The following is a 20391-nucleotide window of genomic DNA, read 5'->3' on the forward strand; positions in this document are numbered from 1 at the left end:
CGGAATTATAAAAAATACTCAATTTAACCAAACGAAGTCAGGGGAATAAAAGAGGAAAGGTACAAAGAACAGAGGGGACAAATAAAACACAAATAGTAAAATAGTAGATTTCAAATCAACAATATTAACGATCACATGAATGGTAATTTAAAAGACAGATAGATTGGATAAGAAAAGCAAGACCCTACGATATGCTGTGTACAAGAAAACAACTCTAAATATACATACACAGATAGGTTAAAAGTAATATAAAAAGATATATCATGCAAACACTAATGAAAAAGAAAGCTAGAATAGCAGTATTAACATCAGGCAATATAGACAACAGAACAAGGAGCAGTACTAGAGACAAAGAGGGACATTTCATAATGATAAAGGGTCAATTCATCAAGAGGATACACTAATCCTAAATATTGTTGCAACTACCAGAACTTCAGAATACATGAAGCAAAAACAGATGTGACTGGAAGGAGAAATAGGCAAATTTCAATTTTAGTTGAAGACTTCAACACTTCTTTCTCAGTAACTGATAGCAGAGTAGACAGAAAATCAGTAAGAATATAAAAAACTTGAACAACATTATCAATCGACTTGACCTAATTGACATTTCATAACATTCCACCCCCAAACAGCAGAATACACATTTGTTTTCCAAGTGCACATGAAACATTCACCAAGACAGACCATATTTTGGGCCATAAAATCAGTCTTAGTAAATTTAAGGAATTGAAATCACACAAAATATGTTCTCTGACACCACAGAATTAAACTAAATATCAATCAAAGAACAAAATATAGAAAATCCCCCAAATTTTGAAAATTAATCAAATAGATCAAGAAAGAAATTATAAGGGAAATTAGAACATATTTTGAAGTGAATGAAAATGAAAACACAACATATCAAAATTTGTAGGATGCTTAGAGGAAAATTCACAGCTTTAAATGCTTATATTAGAAAAGAAGAAAGTATAAAATCAATGACAGATTTTCACCTTAAGAAACTAAAAAAAAAGGAAAAAGAGCAAATTGAACCCAAAGTAAACAGGAGGAAAGAAAAACAAAGATAAGAGTGGAAATCAAGGAAGTAGGAAGTGGACAAATAGAACAGAAAAATCAATGAAACTGAAAACTAGTTCTTTGAAAATATAAACAAAATTGATAAAACCAAAAAAAAAAAAAATCACTAATATCAGGACTGAGAGAAAGAACACTATTATAGATCCTAAGACGTGCAAATGACAATAACTTTATACTAAACAATTCAGCAACTTTGATGAAATGAACAAATTATTTGAAAGACACAAACTACCAAAGCTCACTCAAAAAGAAATAAGTAACTGGAATAGCTCTATATCTACGAAAGAAATGGAATTTATAGCAAAAAGCTTCACAAAAAGAAAACCACAGGCCCCCATGACTTCACTGGTAAGTTCCACTAAATATTTAAGGGAAAAATAATAGCAATTCTATACAATCTCTTACAGAAATTGGAAGAGGAAGAAACTCTTCCCCAATTATTTCATGAAAACAGCATTACCCTGATATGAAAACCAGACAAATACATGACAAGAAAAGACTACAGACCATATCCCTCATAAACACAGATGCAAAAATCTTTAACAAAATACTAGTAAGTCAAACCCAGCAATATATAAGATTATAATTCATGGTGAGTAGAGCTTATCCCAGAAATGCAAGGTTTGATCAACACTCAAAAATCAATCCATACAATGAAATTAAGAAAATAGAACTGAAATGTGCTTTAAGAAAAGATAAAAATCTGTAAATAAACTGATTTATAAATTCAAAAAAAGAAAGAAATGAAAATAGCTCCATTTACATGGCATAAAAAACATACTTAGGAATACATTTAACAACAGAAATGCAAGACTTGTACAGTGTAAACTACAAAACATTGTTGAAATAAAGAATATCTAAAGAAAAGACTTCCCATGTTCATGGATCAGAAGACACAACATTGTTAAGATGGTGGTACTCCCCAAATTGATCTTCACAAGCCCTACCAAAATCCCAGCTGCCTTCCTGGCAGAAATTAACAAGCGGATACTAAAATTCATATGAAAATTCAAGGGGCCTAGAATAGCCAAAACCATCTTGAAAAAGAAGAATAAAGAGCTGAAGGACTCACACTTCCTGATTTTAAAACTTACTACAAAGCTACAAAAATCAAGATAGTGTGGTACTGGTAAAAGTATACACAATGGAATATATAAATAGGTATTAAAACACAATAATAAGACAAACAGCTTATTTAAAGAAAATTTTCAACAGATACTTTACCAAAGAAGATATATGAATGGCCAATAAGTACATGAAATGATTCTCAACATCATTAATAATTATGGAAATACAAACTTAAACATTCAGTGAGGCATCACTGTATACTACTAGTGGCTAAATTCAAAAACAAAAACAACAACAACAACAACAAAAAGATGAACACCAAGTAGGAGCTAGGATATGGAGCAACTGGAACTCTCATTCATTAATGGTAGGAATGCAAAATGGTATAACCATTTTGAAAAACAGTTTGGCAGTGTTTTATAAAATTAGATATATACTTACCTACCGTATGACCAGAAATATGTCCATGGATGTCCATAGCCGCTTTATCCATAAGAGCCCAAAGCTGGGAACAATCCAAATATCCATCAAATGGTAAATTGAAAACCAAATGTTGGCATATCCATGTCATGCAATATTATTACAACAATAAAAAGGAATGAATTATTAGTACTCATGACAATATGGATGAATCTCAAATGCATTATGCTAAGTGAAATCATCCAGACTCAAAAACCCACATACTGTATGATACCATTTATATGAAATTCTAGAAAAGGCACTATTGTAATGAAGACAAACAGATCAGTGATTGCCAGTGGCTGGGTGGGGAAAGAGGAGTGAATGTGCAAAGGGACACAAGGAAAATTGGAGAAGGGTGAATAAAATAGTCCATAGTTTGATTATGGTGGTGGTTACATGACTGAATATATACATTTGTCGAAACTCATTTAACTGTAAAATTAAAATGGGTGTATTTTATACTATGCAAATTATGCCTCAATAAAGCGGATCTTTAAAAATTATGAGCATCATTATTTAATTCCCATTGTGAGAGTGCTCTGAGGAGAAGGTACAGGTGCCGGGAGAACATTTACGATAGAATCCTGAAATCTCAGACTTCCCTGAAGAAAAATCATGAGTGAGATACCAAGGAGGCTCATAAATGAGCAGGTGAAGGAGGGAGGAATGAAGCAGAGGGAAGGATGTGTGCAAAGACCCTGAGGCTTGAATACTCTCCACGGCAGCCTTTTCAATGGCAACCCCACTTCTGCTTGCCCAACCCTCAAGCCAGTTGGTAGTTCACTGCCTCAATTATTATAATTAATAATCATGACCGCTATTCATTGAGGACTTATGTCTTTGACCTCATATTAGGCAATTATTTCTCATCACATTTAGTCTTCAAAATTGTACCCACGAGGTAAATTCAATTAGTGTTCCCCTTTTATAGATAATAACAGAGGTGTAAAGAGATGAAATAATTTGTCCATGTTCACACAGCTAGCAAGTAGCAGAGCCAGAATTCAAACTCAGTGTTTTGAAACTCCAGCCCCTGAGTTCCTAGACTATACAACTCAAGTTACACACTTCATTGGCTCTCCCTTCCAGGCCAGACATCATTGGCTTTCCCAAATCTTCTTCCTATAACATAGTCTCTAATCCCTTCATTGCCCATTATCTGTAAACACACAGTTTGTCCACATCACACTTGAAATTCAGCTCTCAAATCTAAACTTAATGTTGGAAAAAAAAGGCTTTATAAAGTTAATGAACTATTACAATCAGGTCACTTGAAATGCTGCTCCAAAAACCAAATAGATTTCATAACCACATTTAGGGGATATAGACATGGAGATACATAACTAAGAAGCATTTGAATTTCTTCTCTGGAACAGTGTAGTGTAGGGGAAAGAGGAAGGCCTTGGGCATCCTGGCTTTGACATTTACAGGCTCGAGCTGTGGAATTTTGAGCTGGCTGTGTAACCTGTTTTTTTACCTGCAAACAAGGCTAACAATATCCATCCTACAGGATTTTGTGGATCTTCAATGAGAGAACATATGCAAAGCATATATAGCTAGCCCATATATAGCATATATAGCTTGCCCATAGTAAGTGCTTTTTTGAAAATCTTTTTAAAGGTCCTTAGCAGTTAGGTCCCCTGACTTTTCGTTATGCTGCCCAATTCTAAGTCTACTGTTCTTTTCCTTGAAGGCTGGAAATAATTTTTTTTCACCTTCCTACCATAGAGATTTACTGGAGGCTCCACTATCTGGTAGGTTTGTTCCTCTCAAGCAGCACGTTTTCTCCTGGCTGCTGGAGAAGCCTAGAATGAAAAGTGTACAGATGCTTCAAAGGTTTATTTTTAAGCTCCCACCTAGTGGCTGCTGGGTTTCTGTAAACTTTGTAAGTGGATGGGAGGGGGTGTATGCGCGAGAAGGGATCTGACCTGCCACTACAAATAAGTACTACCAGGATTTTAAATTGAGGAACCATAATCACCTTAGGGTACTCACTGAGGTGGGACAAGAGGGGTAGGGTTAGGTTTTATTGTGGTCAGGCTATATGGCAGTCTTCTGAGCCTTCTTATCAAAGAGTCTACTGGTGTTAATCGAACACTTTACATGGCAAGTTAACCAAGTGTGTGGCAGGATCCCCACTTCTTGTAGCTGAAACTGCTCCATCTACAGCCCCAGCTAGAGAGTCTGAGCTAGGCAGGTCCTTGAACGTAGAGGAAACCTATTGGTCCTAGGGTGGACACCTGACCACCCATAGGCTGACTGGTGACCAATGAGGTGATGTGGTGACATGAACTCTGACCAATAGGGTAGCAGTAATTAAATCTAGGAAACCAGTTTCCTCTAGGACTGGCGAAGAATTGGCAAATGGCATAGGGTAAAGGAGCTCAGGTACAGAGGATAGCACGGACTTTAAGAGATGAAGAACAGCTTCTGGTTCTGACAACTTTTTATTCCCAGTTTGTCATTCATTCCCTCCTTCATATGACCAATACTTATTGAACACCTAATACATCAGGCCCTGTGCTGGGTCCCTCTTGATTTGCAAGGTAATCTCTGATTTCCTGGTGTTTCTAGTCTGGAGAAGACAGACATTAATAGAATAATCAGATAACTGAATATTTTTTAAGCTTTGGTGAAACATGAAGAAAAGACATAGATAGGGAACTATGAGAGATGGAACAGGGACATCTGACCTACTGACCTAGTCTGGGAGTCTGGGAGGTCTTCCCTGGAGAGGTAAAGTATGAATTGAGATGTGAAGGACCAGTAAGAGTTATTTAGTTGAAGAGTGAGACGTAAGTATAATGTTAAGATACCACATCCTATAAAATTGCCAGAGGTAGGCTAAAAATTTGGTTCTGAGCTGCCTAGTAGCCTGAGCAAGGAGGGAAATGGGCAATCATGAGCTTCATGGGGTTCAGAAGATAAACCACCAGAGGTACAACCTTTTGGGGTATTGAGATCTGGGGGGCATTTTCCCCAGGTCTTCACAGAAAGGAGACCCATGGGAACACAGGGCTCCTCTTGCACATTTGTGTGAGGCTGCTCATACATTGCTTGTCCATCAGGCCCAGCTCAGGAGCTAGGTGGGCCTGAGGCTCACCCAGATCCAGCTGGGAAACAGCATGGGTGGGGGGAACTAACATTTCTACTCTCCCAGACACATCTATTCCTGAAACGTTGCTGGAGACCAACAAGAGGTGTTTCTTCAAAACCTGGGGATAAAGAAACGAAAACACCAACTTCAATTCCCCACCCCGCACTGGAAGCCAGTGTAAAGTTGGTCTTGGCCACAATGGAGCTGTAATTAATGAGGAGACTATTAAAGGAGTGAGAGTTACAGAGCCATCCCCAGCTGTGGGGCTTCACTTGGCTTAGCCTCCAGTGACTCACTGGCTTATGAGCAATCCTCACAGGCCTGATTTAGAGGACTTACTCACCCTTCAGAGAAAGACTCGAATGCAGTAAAGCAAATGTCAGCAAGTGGGTTGCAGCTTAGCACATCACCCCAGCCTGCACCCAGCTTCCCACTCTGCTTCTCCCTGCTTGAGGCCCCTCCTGCCACTCAGCACCTGGGCAGCCCGAACAATGGGCAGGCTCCCAGGACATGTTTCAAGGCTGAGCACAGGCTCAGAGATGTGAAATCGAGGAGGGACATCAGGCATCAGCTAGACCAAGCTCTGGAGAAGTTTGGTTCGAGATATGAAAGATTAGCTCCAAATAACTGAAGAGTGGGGTGAAGGCGAGAACCCTGGACCTCTCCTCCCCAGTCCAGTGCTCTTCACTCCTTTCCTTCCATAGAAGCCCGGCTTGGGTTATGCAGATGAAGGGCATAGGCTGAAGGAAATGTAGCTTCCCCAGTCTGGGTGGCATTCTTATCTGAGGACTTTCCAAGGAAACTGTGGAAAGGAATGTGGAAAGTAAGGTTTCACGCAGAGCTTTTGAGGTGAGACATGCAAAGCTGGGCTACCCTGGGGTTAGCTGTCCTCTTCCTATTTGCGGACATGGTGTCAGTTGGGGAAGCTGGAAGCCTCTTTGGGCCCTCCACAATCTAGAGGTATGGTTGGAATCCCCATGTTAGGCACCAGCTAACTGGGATGGCATAAACCCCAGCAACGCCCTGGTCCCCTTTAATTAGGAAACAGGCCCCAAGAGTTAGGTTGGTGATATAGCTAGCTGTGAAGACTCTAATACTGCCTCCTCCTTCCTCCACAGAGGCAATGAACTCAGAAGGCAAGTTGATACAGCCTTGGATTTAAATCCACTCATTGAGGGATTTATCTGAGGACTCCGGAGGGAATTATCTGGAAGAATTAGTTCCAAGGGGAAAAACACCAGAAGCCGGCCCTTAGCGTGAGCCTTCATAGGTCATACCTCTGTCCCTTGGCGTTTTTCCAACCTTTTCTCAGTGTCTGCCATGTGCCAAACGCTGGAGGGAGGAGAATGACCAGAACCCTTGCACTCAGGTTTGCTGGAATCCAGAGCCTTGAGCTTTAGGGACTTTCAGGATCATCTCGCTCAGTTCACTCATTTCATAGATGAAGAATGTGAGGTTCCAGTTGAATTCCTTGCCTGGGCTAATTGGAGTGAAGAGCCCAGAGGGGGCAGATGTGCCGACCACGTCTCCATGGGGCCTGCACCCGAGGACTTCTCTTGCAAGTGAGCTTAGGGAAGCTTCTCAACTGGAAAGCACTATTCTGTATTGTTAAGATCGGCTTGTGAGCAGGTGCACATCCATCACCATGACCTCAGAGTTCCTTTGGAAATAAAACCCAGTGAAGCAGGCTGGGTCCCCACCGAAGTGTATTCATTCCTTCCTCCCTGACCCCAACTCACCAACATCAAGAAGTGCTTTTTTTTCTTTTTACTATTTTTATTTTACACTATAAAAAACAATGACGACGACAACTAGCAACATACTGCTTTTCTTCACATTCAAATGGATTTTAGGAAATTATTGCCTTTTCCCCTGGAGAAACAACCTACAGACAATAAGTAGTAGTACCACAATGTGAACTCTGCAAATCCCCGAAGTCAACAGCTTGAAGACCATCCCCAGGGGCAGGGAAGACAACAAGTGTCACAAGAGACAAGACACGTACACATAAGGACAGCAAGCTGAGGAAACGACCATGTCAATGCCACTGACCCAGACAGTAGGTACCCTTTTTCTTCTGGCACCCACTGCCACCACCTCAGAGGGGTGATTTGTGGTCTATGGTCTAAAGAACTCTTTACAAAATGAAACAAGCTGCTCTGCGGAGAGGTGCGACAAGAAAGGTTCAAGTATGAATAAGAGTCATGCCAACGTCCAAAGTCAGGGATGAACCCACAGTGAAAAGGCAACCCAGAAGTCTCAACGTCTTGCTACTTCAATCAATTGTGTCCGCTGGATCCAAGAGGGAGTCTCAAAAACATGAGGGTTCAAATCAGCATATATATTGGGTCCCTACAAACCCTACAAGGTTCCTTTCCTGACTAGATGATCAGCTTATTCCCTGAAGCAACAGAGACGAATATGGAGACTGCCAAGGTTAAAAAAGTAAGGTGGAAATTGTGCTTCCTTCAGAATGAATTGGCTTCGTAACTGCCTTTTTTCCTGGTCTAGCAACTGCTTTCTCCCACGTTGCTGCAGGTATTTATTGCCTTACGCTTGAAATGAAAAGGCGAACTTTGAGGTGTCAGGACTGAGCAGTCCTGAGAGGGGAGGAGGTCTGGAATACAGTAGTCAGCACACACTGTGCTCTCATCATGGCTTGGCCTTCCTTCGGTCCCGAGAACCTGAAGTTCGTTTGCAAGCCTGGTGACCACTGGCTATCCCACGGGGGTGGTGGGACAGAACGCGGTCTTCAGTATTGCACAGGTATGAAATGTCCACGCGTTTTTTAAAAAAAAACACAAAATCACAGTTGTTCTTGGGGCTGGGCTGCATCCCCCATCCCCGTTTTAGCAGGATGTGGCTGTGGCCATAGGGCTCCTGGTGAGCTCTGAGACCGTTGAGTGGGTGGGCACTGGCGCCAGCACAGAGGTAGGGAATGTGCAGTAGGAACCCTGCACATCAGGGCTCAGTGTCTGCAAATGGGCTATGAATGAGGAGCCGGCGGCCTCCCCTTGGCAGGAGGGAGCCTGCGGGGTCGGCGTGGAAGGCAGGATCTCAGATTCATACTGCAGGAGCTGGCCCATGAAGCCAAAGTTGGGCGAGACCACACTCCTCCTCTGCTTGATGTAATCGAAGGCGTCCTTCAGGCGGAACTGCCTGGTCTTCATGAGGTAAGCCATGCAGATGGTGGGCGAACGGGAGATCCCAGCCTCACAGTGCACCAGGACCTTGCCTCCCTTTTCCCTGACACAGTCTGAAAGGAAGAGAAGATTGCGAATAAGCTGGGATTGGAACCCAAAGGCAATACCAAACACAAGAATTAAACACAAAAGTGAGCTAGTTATCAAACCATCATGCCTGCTCCATAGCTGTCATCCTACACCAGACTTCTGCCAGCCTTTAATCCCCACTGATGAGGACAGAGCTTTTGGGGTTCACCAATGTCTTTCCCTTTCTAACCCTTAGAGCTGCTTCCCAGTTCCCCAGGATACTTGCACAGATTCTGCCACTGGAGATTCTACATCTGGACTAATCTATTCCTGGGGATGCCAGCTTAACATGGATAGGTTTCAAGAGACACTGGAAAAGCCTTGAAATAGCATGTAAATTTTCATTGGGTATGCACATTTTTCTCAGACTCTACTGACTTAGAGAAGCAATTCCTGCCTCTTGGGGTCTGAATCTTATGGTGATGATGTAGTCCCCACCCTGTTAGAGGCCTTGTGGCCTCCCTAGGCACCCTGTCTGCTGTGCCAGGGCGGGACGCTTGGCTCAGCTCCCAGGGTTCCCACCACCAAACATACAATATATAGTGCACAGCCACTAATTATAGCCCTGGCTAAGTGACGCTTACTAGAAGGAGGATATAAATGGCTTTTGTAAAGTCCATCTTGCACAACAATGGGAGTCACTGCTATAACGCCACCAGCATCAGTTAGCATTCTTTAGCTCCATATGGCAAAAGGGGGATGCCTTTCTTTTCTGCTCCACTCCTCCTCCCAAAAGAGCTACAACTGTTAAAAACTGGAAGGGGTAAAAGGTTAAACATATGTACACATTAAATAAGAACCACAAAAATAAGTCTTTCCAATTCCCTTTCTTGCTACTAAGGAAACAATTACATCACAGGAAGTTAGAAGTAGGTGGCACTATGTAAAGCCACGGTATGCAAAAACATTTAAGATTTTGAAGGGCAAATAAAAAGTCAGCCTCCTTACCCACCTCCCTCTCAAGTTCAAGGACTTTGCAAATAAAACTGTAAGATCTAAAAGATCAAGTTTCTGAGGAGTTGGGGAGTTTCCCCATCTAAGGACACCCCTCTGTAGCCCATGACAGGTGCCCCAATCTGACTCAAAATGGAAAAAAATATCCCTGTAAATTAGTTCAAAGGGGACCCCAAGTCCCTAGGATTCCAGGGTCATGACTCCGATTTTCCTTTGTTCCTCTGTTAGCCAACTTGTACAGTCTTTTAATTGGCCCAATGCCACATTCAGAAAAAGCCAAGTGCCGTGAGTGCATTGCTTCTGGGTCCCACTCGACCCCTCGGGGCTTGCTCTCCACATGGCCCTCCGGTGGCCTTCCCCGTGGATGGGTCAGTGCACAGTTCAACCTCAGCCCCTCTTTCCATCAGCAGGGCAAGGAGTCTGGGGAAAAGCATCCTGTGCTTTCAAAACGCTGTATGTATGTGTGGTTGTATACATAAACGGACATAAGACACACACAGGATGGGGAGGGAGGTTTCTGAGAAATGGATAGGGGCGGGTTTCATGACCTCACTAAGTAGCTATCTAGGTAATTAAATAACAGGCTGAGAAGGGCAAGGCATTCCCAGGGACAGGGAGAACAAGTCAAGGCTTTCCCACCCTGAACCCTTCATTTTGGCTGCCTCTCAGATACTCCAAAGGAACCATCTCAGCCAAGAGGCTCAGGGGACAAGGACAGAAGGACAGGCTCAGCCTTTTGCCTCTGGTGAGTTTCTCATTGGGTTTCCAGTGGAGCAGAAATCGTGGGTAATCAGCAGAGGGCCACCACATGGCGGAAGGGGGTCCTTTAATTGCTTCCTGCACTAATTCCTGCTGTGCCAGACACCTGCCTTTCCCCTCCAACATTCCCTCACAACAAGATCTAGGAAAATAACATCTCGGCTTCAACAACTACGCATGTTAATGAGAGCGGACTCTAGAAAGCGAGGCAAGACCACAAGGTTGGGGAGTGGTGCTTGCAAATTTGAGACAGAAAATAGTCAGCCCAGCCTCCAGGGAGAGGGACAGGGGAAAGAAAAGATGTCAAATGGGAGATCAAGTTACACCAAGGAGCTGGAAACCCAAGACCCAAAGCCCTTTCCAGGCAGAGGGACCAGAGGTTTCCAGGCCTACACAACTGCTTCAGGGAATAGAGAAAGTTTGCAAAAGATGCCATCTTTTCTGTGCAAAGTATAGAACTCAAGTCTACTATCTTTAATCCAAAATTAGATGAAAATGCAAAACAAATTGCCCCCAAAGTGGTTTGCCAAAAACTGTGGAAAGCTGCTGGGGACCTTGGGGCGTCGTGCCTCAGCAGAGCTCCCTCAAACCTTCTGTTTGCTTTCAAAAATATCCCAACCACGTAGAAGCACAATTTAGGGTGATTCTATCCCTTGGCCCTGCTTCCCTGGCATGGAACATTGTTATACATGTACACTCTGCTTCCTGCCCAGCTAGAAACCACAACGAGAGCGAGCGGCAGTGAGGATTGCCGTAAAATTATATTCATTTATCTTGCAAATTAAAGCTCCAGTTAATAGCAGCTCAGATCTTCCCATCTTCTCGGTGGCTGCATCCCTTCTTGGCTCTAACTCTTGGTGGTTGCATATACAAGATACTTTTCTTCTCCACGCAGGTAGCCACCATCAGCACATTAAAATCCAAAATGACGTGTCTCTACGTGGTGCTCAGAATAAGTGTGGGTTAATGGCTGAACCTACCAATGAAGTCTATTGCTTCTTGAAAATGGGAGCTTATGTCAGCCGTGTGGCTGTCTTCCACGGGGATCCATTTGTAGTGTAGGTGGCTTGTGCATGCCTCCGAGGTCCGCCGAGAGACATTCAGCAGGGCCGTGACGTGCAGGTTGGCGAGGAACTCGCACTGGGATGCATGGTAGGCACTTCCAAGGTAGAGGAACGGAAGGATTTCAACTGGGCCACCCTGGAAGCAGGGGCAAAGGACAACCAGGAAATATTGGATTAGCCTGCCCACTTGGCAGAGGAAACAAAACTACCCTGACCTATTTGCTTTAAGGTGGGAGAGTCCCTTTCTGGTTTCCAGGTAGAGTCCGAGCCAAGGCCATTCAACCAAGAGAGTGGGTGAAGCCTCTGTCCTGGCAGACTCTCTAGCCTACATTATTGCCAGTGTGATTCAGTGATGGCAAAGCCCACACAGCAAAGATTTTCATTTTCTTACACATATTGAGGAGGTAGGAAATATCAGCAGCCTTCCTGTGCTGACAAGGGTGGGGACAGTGTGGTGTGATGGGAAGAAACAAGACGCCTGTGTTGAATTTCTAGCTGACCTGATACCAGGACAAGCCCTTCAACCTGAGGGCAGCCTCGGTGTCTTTCCAGATAAAATGGAGAAGGGTTCAACAAGGTGAGCTCCCCTCCTTACAGTCTTGATGTTTTATATAGTGTATTTCATCAAACCCAGGACACTGTTGATCACAAGATACATCGAATTTGAGAGGTTAAAATGTGCTCTCTGACCCCCCCCCCCCCACAAACAGTATGTGTCTTCAAAGTGAAATACCCACTATCTACCCAGAATCCTCAGATAAAAAGAAAAGGTGTTAGGCCATGAGCAGGGGGCTTCCCCCACCCCTGATCTTCTTCATGTGGGGCTGAAGGTTTTGGTGAGAGATGCTTACATCCTCCCCCTTTTGGAAAACCACCCACACACCAGGTTTCTAGTTAAGGAGGATCCCTGTTGGGACTGGAGACCACCTACCCCGAGGCAAAGCTGAAAAGAACAGCTGGCTGGTCTTACTCAGACAGTTTTAGCATTTCCAGTGGCAAGAAAAGCCAATAATAAAACAATGGGAGCCCTCGAGATTTAGAGGGAAACGCGGGGCTGGAGGGATAGTGGCGGTGTATTTGGGAGTCTTTTCCATATCATCTGTCTACTTCCTGTGTTTCCATTTCCTGTCCTGGAATAAGAATGGAATGGAAACTCTGCCAGACCCGTAATAGGAAAAGGGGCATGGGACGAAGACCAGCAGCAGGCAATTCCCACATTACCCCACATGGGGTGTTTGCTTTTTCTTCCCTGAGAAGTGAAGTGCTTAGGCAAAGGCCAGTTTGGCCACTTGGAAGAAAGTTATAGAGGATTTTGCCAAATGTAATAATAGTAACAACCAGTATTTTTTATTAGGACTTACTATGGCTGGCCCCTGGGCTTAACACTTTAGTTAGATATACCTACAGAGAGCTCATCCTCCCTTAAGTGCCTGGAAAACGCTGACACACCAGACCTGGGATCCTATCCAATTTCTTCTGGACCTTAGCCCAATACACCCCTGAAACCATGCTTCTTTCGTTTTTTGAATCTTCTGTTTAAACTCAAGAGGAAGAAACCAAGGGCCTTTAGAAACCCCAAAGGTTAACACGACCTGGCCTGGCTTCTAAGAAGTAGCATTTGGGGGTTCCCCAGATGAACCCTAGAGACACATCAGGGCCTCCCCAACGCTTTCACAACATCCTGTCAATTTATGTTTCTCTTTCATTTTCTGAGAAACAAGGGGGAAAATACAACCCAAACAAACAAACAAAAATAGAAACCCCGCTACGTTGGATGCCCATGGCTTGTAAGCTGAGGGCTCATCTCATAGTGTCAGTATTTTTAATAAAGGAAAACAAAATAAAATCCCTGGCAAGTCCCCAAGCAAACAGACTTCCTGACCAACGATCCCATTCAAGGAAGGGTCACCTGGCTTTACTTGGAAGTTTATCCCCAGGGCAGAGCTCTGCTCATGGCAGGAAGCTGGCATTTAGGCAGAATCTAGAGGTCTCCCTTGTTCTGATTTTGGATATGTTCTATTTTGTGGGGGGAAAATCCTGCCGCCAAGTCAGGGGCCTAGAAGAGAATGGCCCTCTTCCAAAAGAAAGCATGTGGAAAACAGGACAAGGTTCTGAAAAGAACCAGAACGGAGTTAAGGGGGTTCTGGGTCTAGTGCTGTCCTGAACCCAGCTTCACGATTCTTGGCATATCCATCATCTCACCAGTCATAAAACAGTTTTTTCTTTCTGTAAAATGGGAAGGTGGTAAAATGGGATCTCTGGTTTCTGCCAGATTTGGCTCCTTGCCCATCTTCTCCTCATCCTGTTCCCTTCTACTTTATGCTTCCTTTAATGAGTTGTCACAAAATACAGTATTTTAAAGGAATAAAAAACCCTCACACTTTTGAGAAACATGCAATCCCTTAGTGTCTATTGATCTCCTTTGGTTCCAGCATTTATGGATTTGTAAGCATTAGAAATCCTTACATGAGCCTGCTTAGCCATTCAAACTGTAGTTTCTCAACAATCTTCCTTCTAGCTCCCTCCACCCCCACCCCATTTCAGTTCAAAATACCAACAAGACACACCTTGACAGGTACTAACTGGGTTGGTCTGCAGAAACTGCAGAGCATGGACAATTATAAAGATCAACACAGGAAGCCTGAAAGTCAGCTCTGAAACATCTTCAGAGAAACCTAAGCCAACATTTCGAAGCTTCTCTGTACTACTAATAATATATCGTTCACTTCCCCTTTTCTCTAGAAGCTGTCACGCATCCTGTGTCTCGCTTGCTCTACAGTTTGTTTGCTGGAAGGAAGCCCATTTACTCTTGGATGGAAACTCAAGTAGGCAAGCCAACACAGGCTCTCTGAAGCTAGAGGGCTCTGCCAACGCCCTGCTCTACAAAAGAACCAACCCTGGGTGCTGAGCAGGGAGAGGAAGAGTCAGGGAGCCGAGGAAGGAATGGGGCCAGGGGCCAGGATAGCACTTCCACACCACATACCTGGTCATAAGCTGGCCTGTGGCTGATACTGAGCACTGCCTTCCCACATGGGCTGATGAGGGCTCTGTCGGTTTCAATCTTCTCTTGTGAAATGGGTTTTACATCCACACAACACTCAGGATATTCTGAGTAGAACATCTCATAACCTCCTACAAGAAAAAACAAGTAAGACAGATATAAGCATTGATTTCTCAGGCTGTCAGAAAATGCCCAGAATTAATCAATACCCGGAGTGTGTAATAGTCAAAAATATTGAGGCAATATAGATTCTGATCATATAAAAAAACAGAGCCAACTAATAGTCTTAGAATATAAATGAGCTCAAAAAAAGAAAAAAGAAAAAAGTGGGCTCTACACACACACACACACACACACACACACACGTGCACAAACACACCCTCTCTTCTAAAAAAGTTACAGCTCAGGGAGGCAATGATTAACTTTTTGTGTCTATCAGAAGTAGCTTAAACTGTGAAAGGAAATATATCTGACACCTGGCAAATATTAACCAAATCTATCAAGAAAACAAACTTTTTTTTCTCTCTTGTTTATCTAAAATGCACATGTGATTATACAGAATTTCATTAACTTGCAAGAAGAGACTCCTAAACTGGTCTGTTTCATCCCTAGCCCATCAGCTCTAAACTGGATTATAGATGGAACCCCCTTCATTCAGAAGGGAATGGGAGCTAATATGAGGTTCAAACTCGGGTAATAAAACAGCCCTGCCATTTCTCACTCCCAAGGTGCTAAGAATACTGGTGACAATCCTCCATAGGTCCAATTTAGAGTAATCAATCCAGGTTATTACTTTCTAAACCAAGCTGGAGGTACGAGGGCCTTCTAAACGTAAATCTCAGCCCCCATAAGTAAAAACTGTCTCTCTCCCCTTGATTAATACCTACCCTCCCTTTCTATCTCCTTATTATCCTTCCCTCCTGAACTCTCTGCCTTCTACGTGTCCTCAAATCGGTACGTTTGATTCTGTAAAATGCCTTCATATTATACTTAAACTTCTCCAAATGGATTGCTTATGGTGAAAACTAATCTCTGACCAAGTCACAGAAATGTAAGTATACATATAAATAAGCCTTCCAGGGCCCAGTATACTAAGTGGGGAAGAACCAAGTGAAAACCTGGCTTTTGAAGACTCAGAATGCCAAGGGCTGCTGGGTCTGGCCGGCCTTGCTTGGGGAAACCCTTTGCTTCTAATACTAAAGGACCTAAGGCACTTCCTAGAGCCTTCAGAAAACACGCTTCTGTCTTTTTCTGGCCCAGAGAATTCACTTGGGGTCAAATCATCAGTTAAAAATATGCATTCTGAGGCCATGTATTTTCCAAAATCCCCCCCTCCTCTTTTCTTCTGTCTTTTGGTGGTGTGACAGCTCCACAGTAGAGTACATGGTAGCTTCCTAAAACTCCTGCAGTAGACAAGCGGTTAATGGATTACATGGCAGTCTCCAGCTCCCTCCCAGAAGCAACAGCCAATTCCTAGAATGAGTCATCTTGCCATTACTGCTTCCTCTCCGCTTGCTGGAACTGCCCCCCGCCCCCATTTAGTATACCCAAATCTCCCCTCTAGTCACTTCAACAAACAGCCCACTGGGGCTCCCCAGATGAGCTTTTGGTCCTCCACAACGACCACGTTCCTGGTCATGATGACAGGAAGCCATGTCAGAGGGAACAGAGGTGGCTATTTGTGGCTTGGCTTCCCCTCCCCCTAACCATAGCCCCTGGTCCCCTTCTCTCCTAGGAGGCAGAGAAAGCCAGACTTATACTGACACACAGCTTTCCCGGAAGAGGAAGTTAGTAAATCACTTCCTGTACCTGGGCCTCAACATTTTGGGTTCCAGGAAACAAACTGAGTGATATGGGATGGGAATCTGGAGTAAGAGTGGCCCATGTCCTTCCAAACTTCAGGATGAGGCTTGGGAAAGAGAACCCTTCAGGCCACCCCATCTCCTGGCTTTAAATAGAGCACTTAATAGTTGGCTGCCAGAAGGACAGAAAGGAGGTGTCGGTATGGGCTGGGTCCTGCCTGCCTGTTGACAAAATAAGGCAGGCAGACAATGAGTCTCTGTAGTTGAGGGACAGATAAACAGGGCCCTGCCTCTTCAAGCTGGGGTCAGGAGGAGTCCTCCAGATTAGATGGTCTCTGTCTTTCACCCACTCCCATCAGAGGTGTGGAAAGACAGAACATTCCTCTCTGGTGCCTCATTTGAGAGCCCTGGCAATTCTTTTGGCTGTCTCAACCCGCTTCAGAATGATTCTGCGTGCATCACTAGGGGAGCAGAGCAAAGTGCATGGACACTATATATAAATATGCACTTACAAGGCCATTCAGTAATCAACTAATTTTAGTAGGGGTTTTTTGGGGGGGAAGAGGGGAGATTAAGGGAAGTGCAAAAGGCATTGCCCCTGAAGAGCTGAGATGTCACTAGATTAAACCTGAACTCATATCTGGACATGAATTAGGTATGGAAATAAACATTTTGTTTGGCAACAACTTAAAGTTTAGTAGTGTTATAAGGGTAAATGTCAAGTACACATAACTTTCGACCTGACAAGTCTCATAATTTACTGATAGTGCACATGCAAAAGCATTTGGACAAAAATATCTATGTCTATCACACTGTTTCAAATAGTGAGGCTGGAAGCAACCTACTGGCTATCACCAGGGACTGGCAAAAAAAGTGACATGGAAATGTATGTATTCTCTGATATGGATAAATCGCCCAAGAGCTAGTTGGGTGAAAGTGGCAGGAATAGGAAATATATACCATTCTATTTTTTTAAAATAATCATGAAAAATTGACTTTAAAGATAAACAAGAAATAATTGGTGGTTGTATCTGAGGAGTGAAAGTGGGTTCTGAGTGTGTGCAGAAGACCCACTTTTCATTGCATGGCCTTTGTGCTGTTTAAATTTACCTATGTATGTGACTTGCATTAAGAAAAATTTTAAACATTAATTTTCCTGAGAAGTGAGTCTATAGAGCTGCCTACTTCCTGTGGCAATGACATCTGAACTATCAGCATGGTCCCCCTGGAAAGGGGTGGATAGCAGAGATAGGACCTGGAACATATCTTTCATGCTACTGGGAAGGTGGAAGCTTTTCCTACACTCACTACTAAGAACAAAAGATAAAAAGCACATCGGGAACAAAAAGAAATCAGGGGCCACGTGTGAAACCTCTGCAGAGTTTGAAGGGCATCCCTCCATCTCCTGGGGACTGAGGCTAGCTGGAGAAGGAAGAGGATCATTACCTGCTTTTGTCATCTCCCTAACAGGATCAACAGGGGACAGTCCGCAAGAGGTGCTAATAGAGGTGGGAGCTGCCCAGGTGCCTCAAGAATCTCCTGGCCTGGAGGTGTGTGAAATTCCCCAGGCTGCACGGTTTTAAAACAGGGCCCTCACTTTCAGCTCACTGAAGCTGAGTTCTGAATCACATCACTGGTACATCTTAAGGTGTTGGCACTAGGGTCAGCGGGGCTTTGGGGCGTAACCTGGGCTAAGCCCTTAACTCTGCATTTCAGGGCTAGCTCTCCATACGTTTGAGGTTACAAAGGACCCAAATACAAGGTGGGAGGGAGCAGTCATAGGAAGTCACCCAGAAATCAATGCTCTGGAGTTTATAGTCAACCACCACCCACCACCGGAAGTCTGTCATCTCCCCCCAGGTATAATGGGCACAGTTTCTGGGGGGTCTCAAACCAAAGGCGACAGACCTCTCCACCACCACCACCCTGTAGGCACCTCTCCTAGGTCCTGGCTTGCCAGCAGCCCTGGCTAGAATCAGGACCCAGAATCATCTCAGCGCGAGGGAGAGGAGGTGAAAAGGGTGAGAAGGCTGTCAGCTCCAAATTAAGCTAGAGAAAGGCCTGGGAGGAGGAAAGGGGAGGCCAGAGAAAAGCAATAAAATAAAATGGAAAGGAAGGGGAGGGGCTCGCCAGGGTCAAAAAGGCCAGAGGGGTCGGTGAAGACAGACTAAAGTATGTTAATTGCCCAGGCGGGAGGAAAGGGGACACCAAGGCGCCACGCTCCTGGGGGGTCTCGACCCGCTGAATCCGCCAGATCTGTCTATCAGGAAAGGCTCAGAGCCCAGGCCCCAGCAGGATCGGGGCCCGCGCCCAGCACGAGCCGACAGCCCCCCAAATGCTACCAAGCAGCGCCCCCAGCTGCGTAACCAACCCCCCCTCCCTCCACCCAGGCCGACAGGCTGTCAGGCGCTTTCGAGGAACGCGGGGGGGGGAGGGCGAAGCTCTGAGCGCGGACACTGGCAGTGCCCTCCCATGCGCGCAGCAAGACCCAGCGTGCAGACGCCGGCAAGTGAAGACTTCCAGAGTTCCAGGGCTGGGGAGAACGCCCCGCGCGAGTCGGGGACCCCAGAGTCCGGGGCCGTCCGGAGGGGGAAGGGTGCCAGGGAGCCCGAGCCCCCACCGCGCTCACCTTTGAGGAAGTAGACCCGCGGACCGGCGGGCAAGCAGGCGAGCAGCGAGGTGAGCACGACGCGCGCGGCACTCTCCTCGCGCAGCTTCTGCCAGTGGCGGCTGCCCTGGTCCAGCACCACCACGGCCGCCACGCCGCCGCCGCCCTCCTGCAGCAGCCGCGCCCGCGCCGCCTCGTCGGGCAGCACGTAGCGCGCGGACACCGCGCCGCCGCGAGCCCGCCGCAGCACCACGGAGTTGAGGTTGACGTTGAGCGAGCCGCGCACGTTGGAGGCGACGAAGGCCAGGTAGGGCCGGCAGTCCAGCACCACGCAGCGCGCCGCCGCCTCTTTGCGGAGCATCTTGCGCAGCTGGCGCCCGTCGAGCGATGTGACCTTCATGTCGCCGCCGCCGCCCCGCGGCCCCGCGCTGCGCGCCCTGCAGGTGCCCACGGCCAGGGTGCTCGCCGGCTAGGCACGAGAGGGCGGCCCGCGGGGCTGTGGCCGGCCGACCGAGCCCCGCGCCCGAGCGGCCGCTCAACTCTTCTTTCCGGCCCCGCACGTCCTGCGCCCAGCCCGGCCACACGCAGCCCCAGGAACCGGGGATTCCGCCGGCAGCGCCGCGTCTTATGTGGAGCGTGTGTCCTGTGACGTGGCTGCCCATATAAGGCCGAATATGGGTATTTCCCCGCCCCTTCGGGCTGTGGCCACGCCCCCGGGGAGTGGGGCGCAGGGGAGGGCGCTGAGGGTTAGTCAGCCGGAGAAGGAGGAAGTGCAAGGCGCCTCCCGCGAGTTCTCGGTGCCATTGCGCCGGGAGACTCACTAGCGCATCAGCGGAGACCGCCAGTGGGGTGCTAGGAATGCCACGAGGCCGAGGTGACCCACGCTGTGCGGGAAGAGGAGGGAGCGGAGGAGGCCGGCGCCGCACAATCGGGCTGAGTTTCATCGACGTAGGTTCAGAACCGGCTAGGGGCCGTGCCAAGCACCGCGCTGGGCAGGGCAAGAGGGGCCACTGCCCCCAGAGGAATCAGGAATGTATTCTGATCCTTACTAAAGCCTTTACCCGTGAAATAAGATGACAGCTGGGATTTACTTCAAGGAATGGTTTCTAGATGAGTCGGTCGAGATGGGGTTTTGTGTTGGTAGAAGGGAAGCTGGGCAATGGGTACCTAGGTGTTTATAACACTTTTCTCCACTTTTCTGTATGCTTGAAAATTTCCGTAATGAAA

The 20391-nt window shown here is 45.8% G+C and overlaps 1 protein-coding gene across 1 annotated transcript; it reads right to left on the reverse strand.

Annotated features, from left to right (window-relative positions):
• Positions 1 to 7487: 7487 nt before the first annotated feature.
• Positions 7488 to 19763, reverse strand: DUSP5 (dual specificity phosphatase 5). Its single transcript, XM_081074306.1, has 4 exons — positions 19186 to 19763; positions 14737 to 14885; positions 11670 to 11889; positions 7488 to 8960 (listed from the first exon to the last, which is right to left on the reverse strand). Exons 1-4 carry the CDS (start codon positions 19562 to 19564, stop codon positions 8554 to 8556), a joined length of 1155 nt encoding a protein of 384 aa, XP_080930432.1. The 5' UTR covers positions 19565 to 19763; the 3' UTR covers positions 7488 to 8553.
• Positions 19764 to 20391: the final 628 nt, after the last annotated feature.

This window comes from Rhinolophus hipposideros, assembly GCF_964194185.1.
Source record: "Rhinolophus hipposideros genome assembly, chromosome: 15".
Lineage (NCBI taxonomy): Eukaryota > Metazoa > Chordata > Mammalia > Chiroptera > Rhinolophidae > Rhinolophus > Rhinolophus hipposideros.

Coding starts and splice junctions, on each gene's coding strand:
- DUSP5 (XM_081074306.1), bottom strand. CDS start 19,564: ATGAAGGTCACATCGCTCGACGGGCGCCAGCTGCGCAAGATGCTCCGC. Junction 14,886..19,185: donor GCGGGTCTACTTCCTCAAAG/GTGAGCGCGGTG, acceptor TTTTTCTTGTAG/GAGGTTATGAGATGTTCTAC. Junction 11,890..14,736: donor ACAGGCCAGCTTATGACCAG/GTATGTGGTGTG, acceptor CCCTGCTTCCAG/GGTGGCCCAGTTGAAATCCT.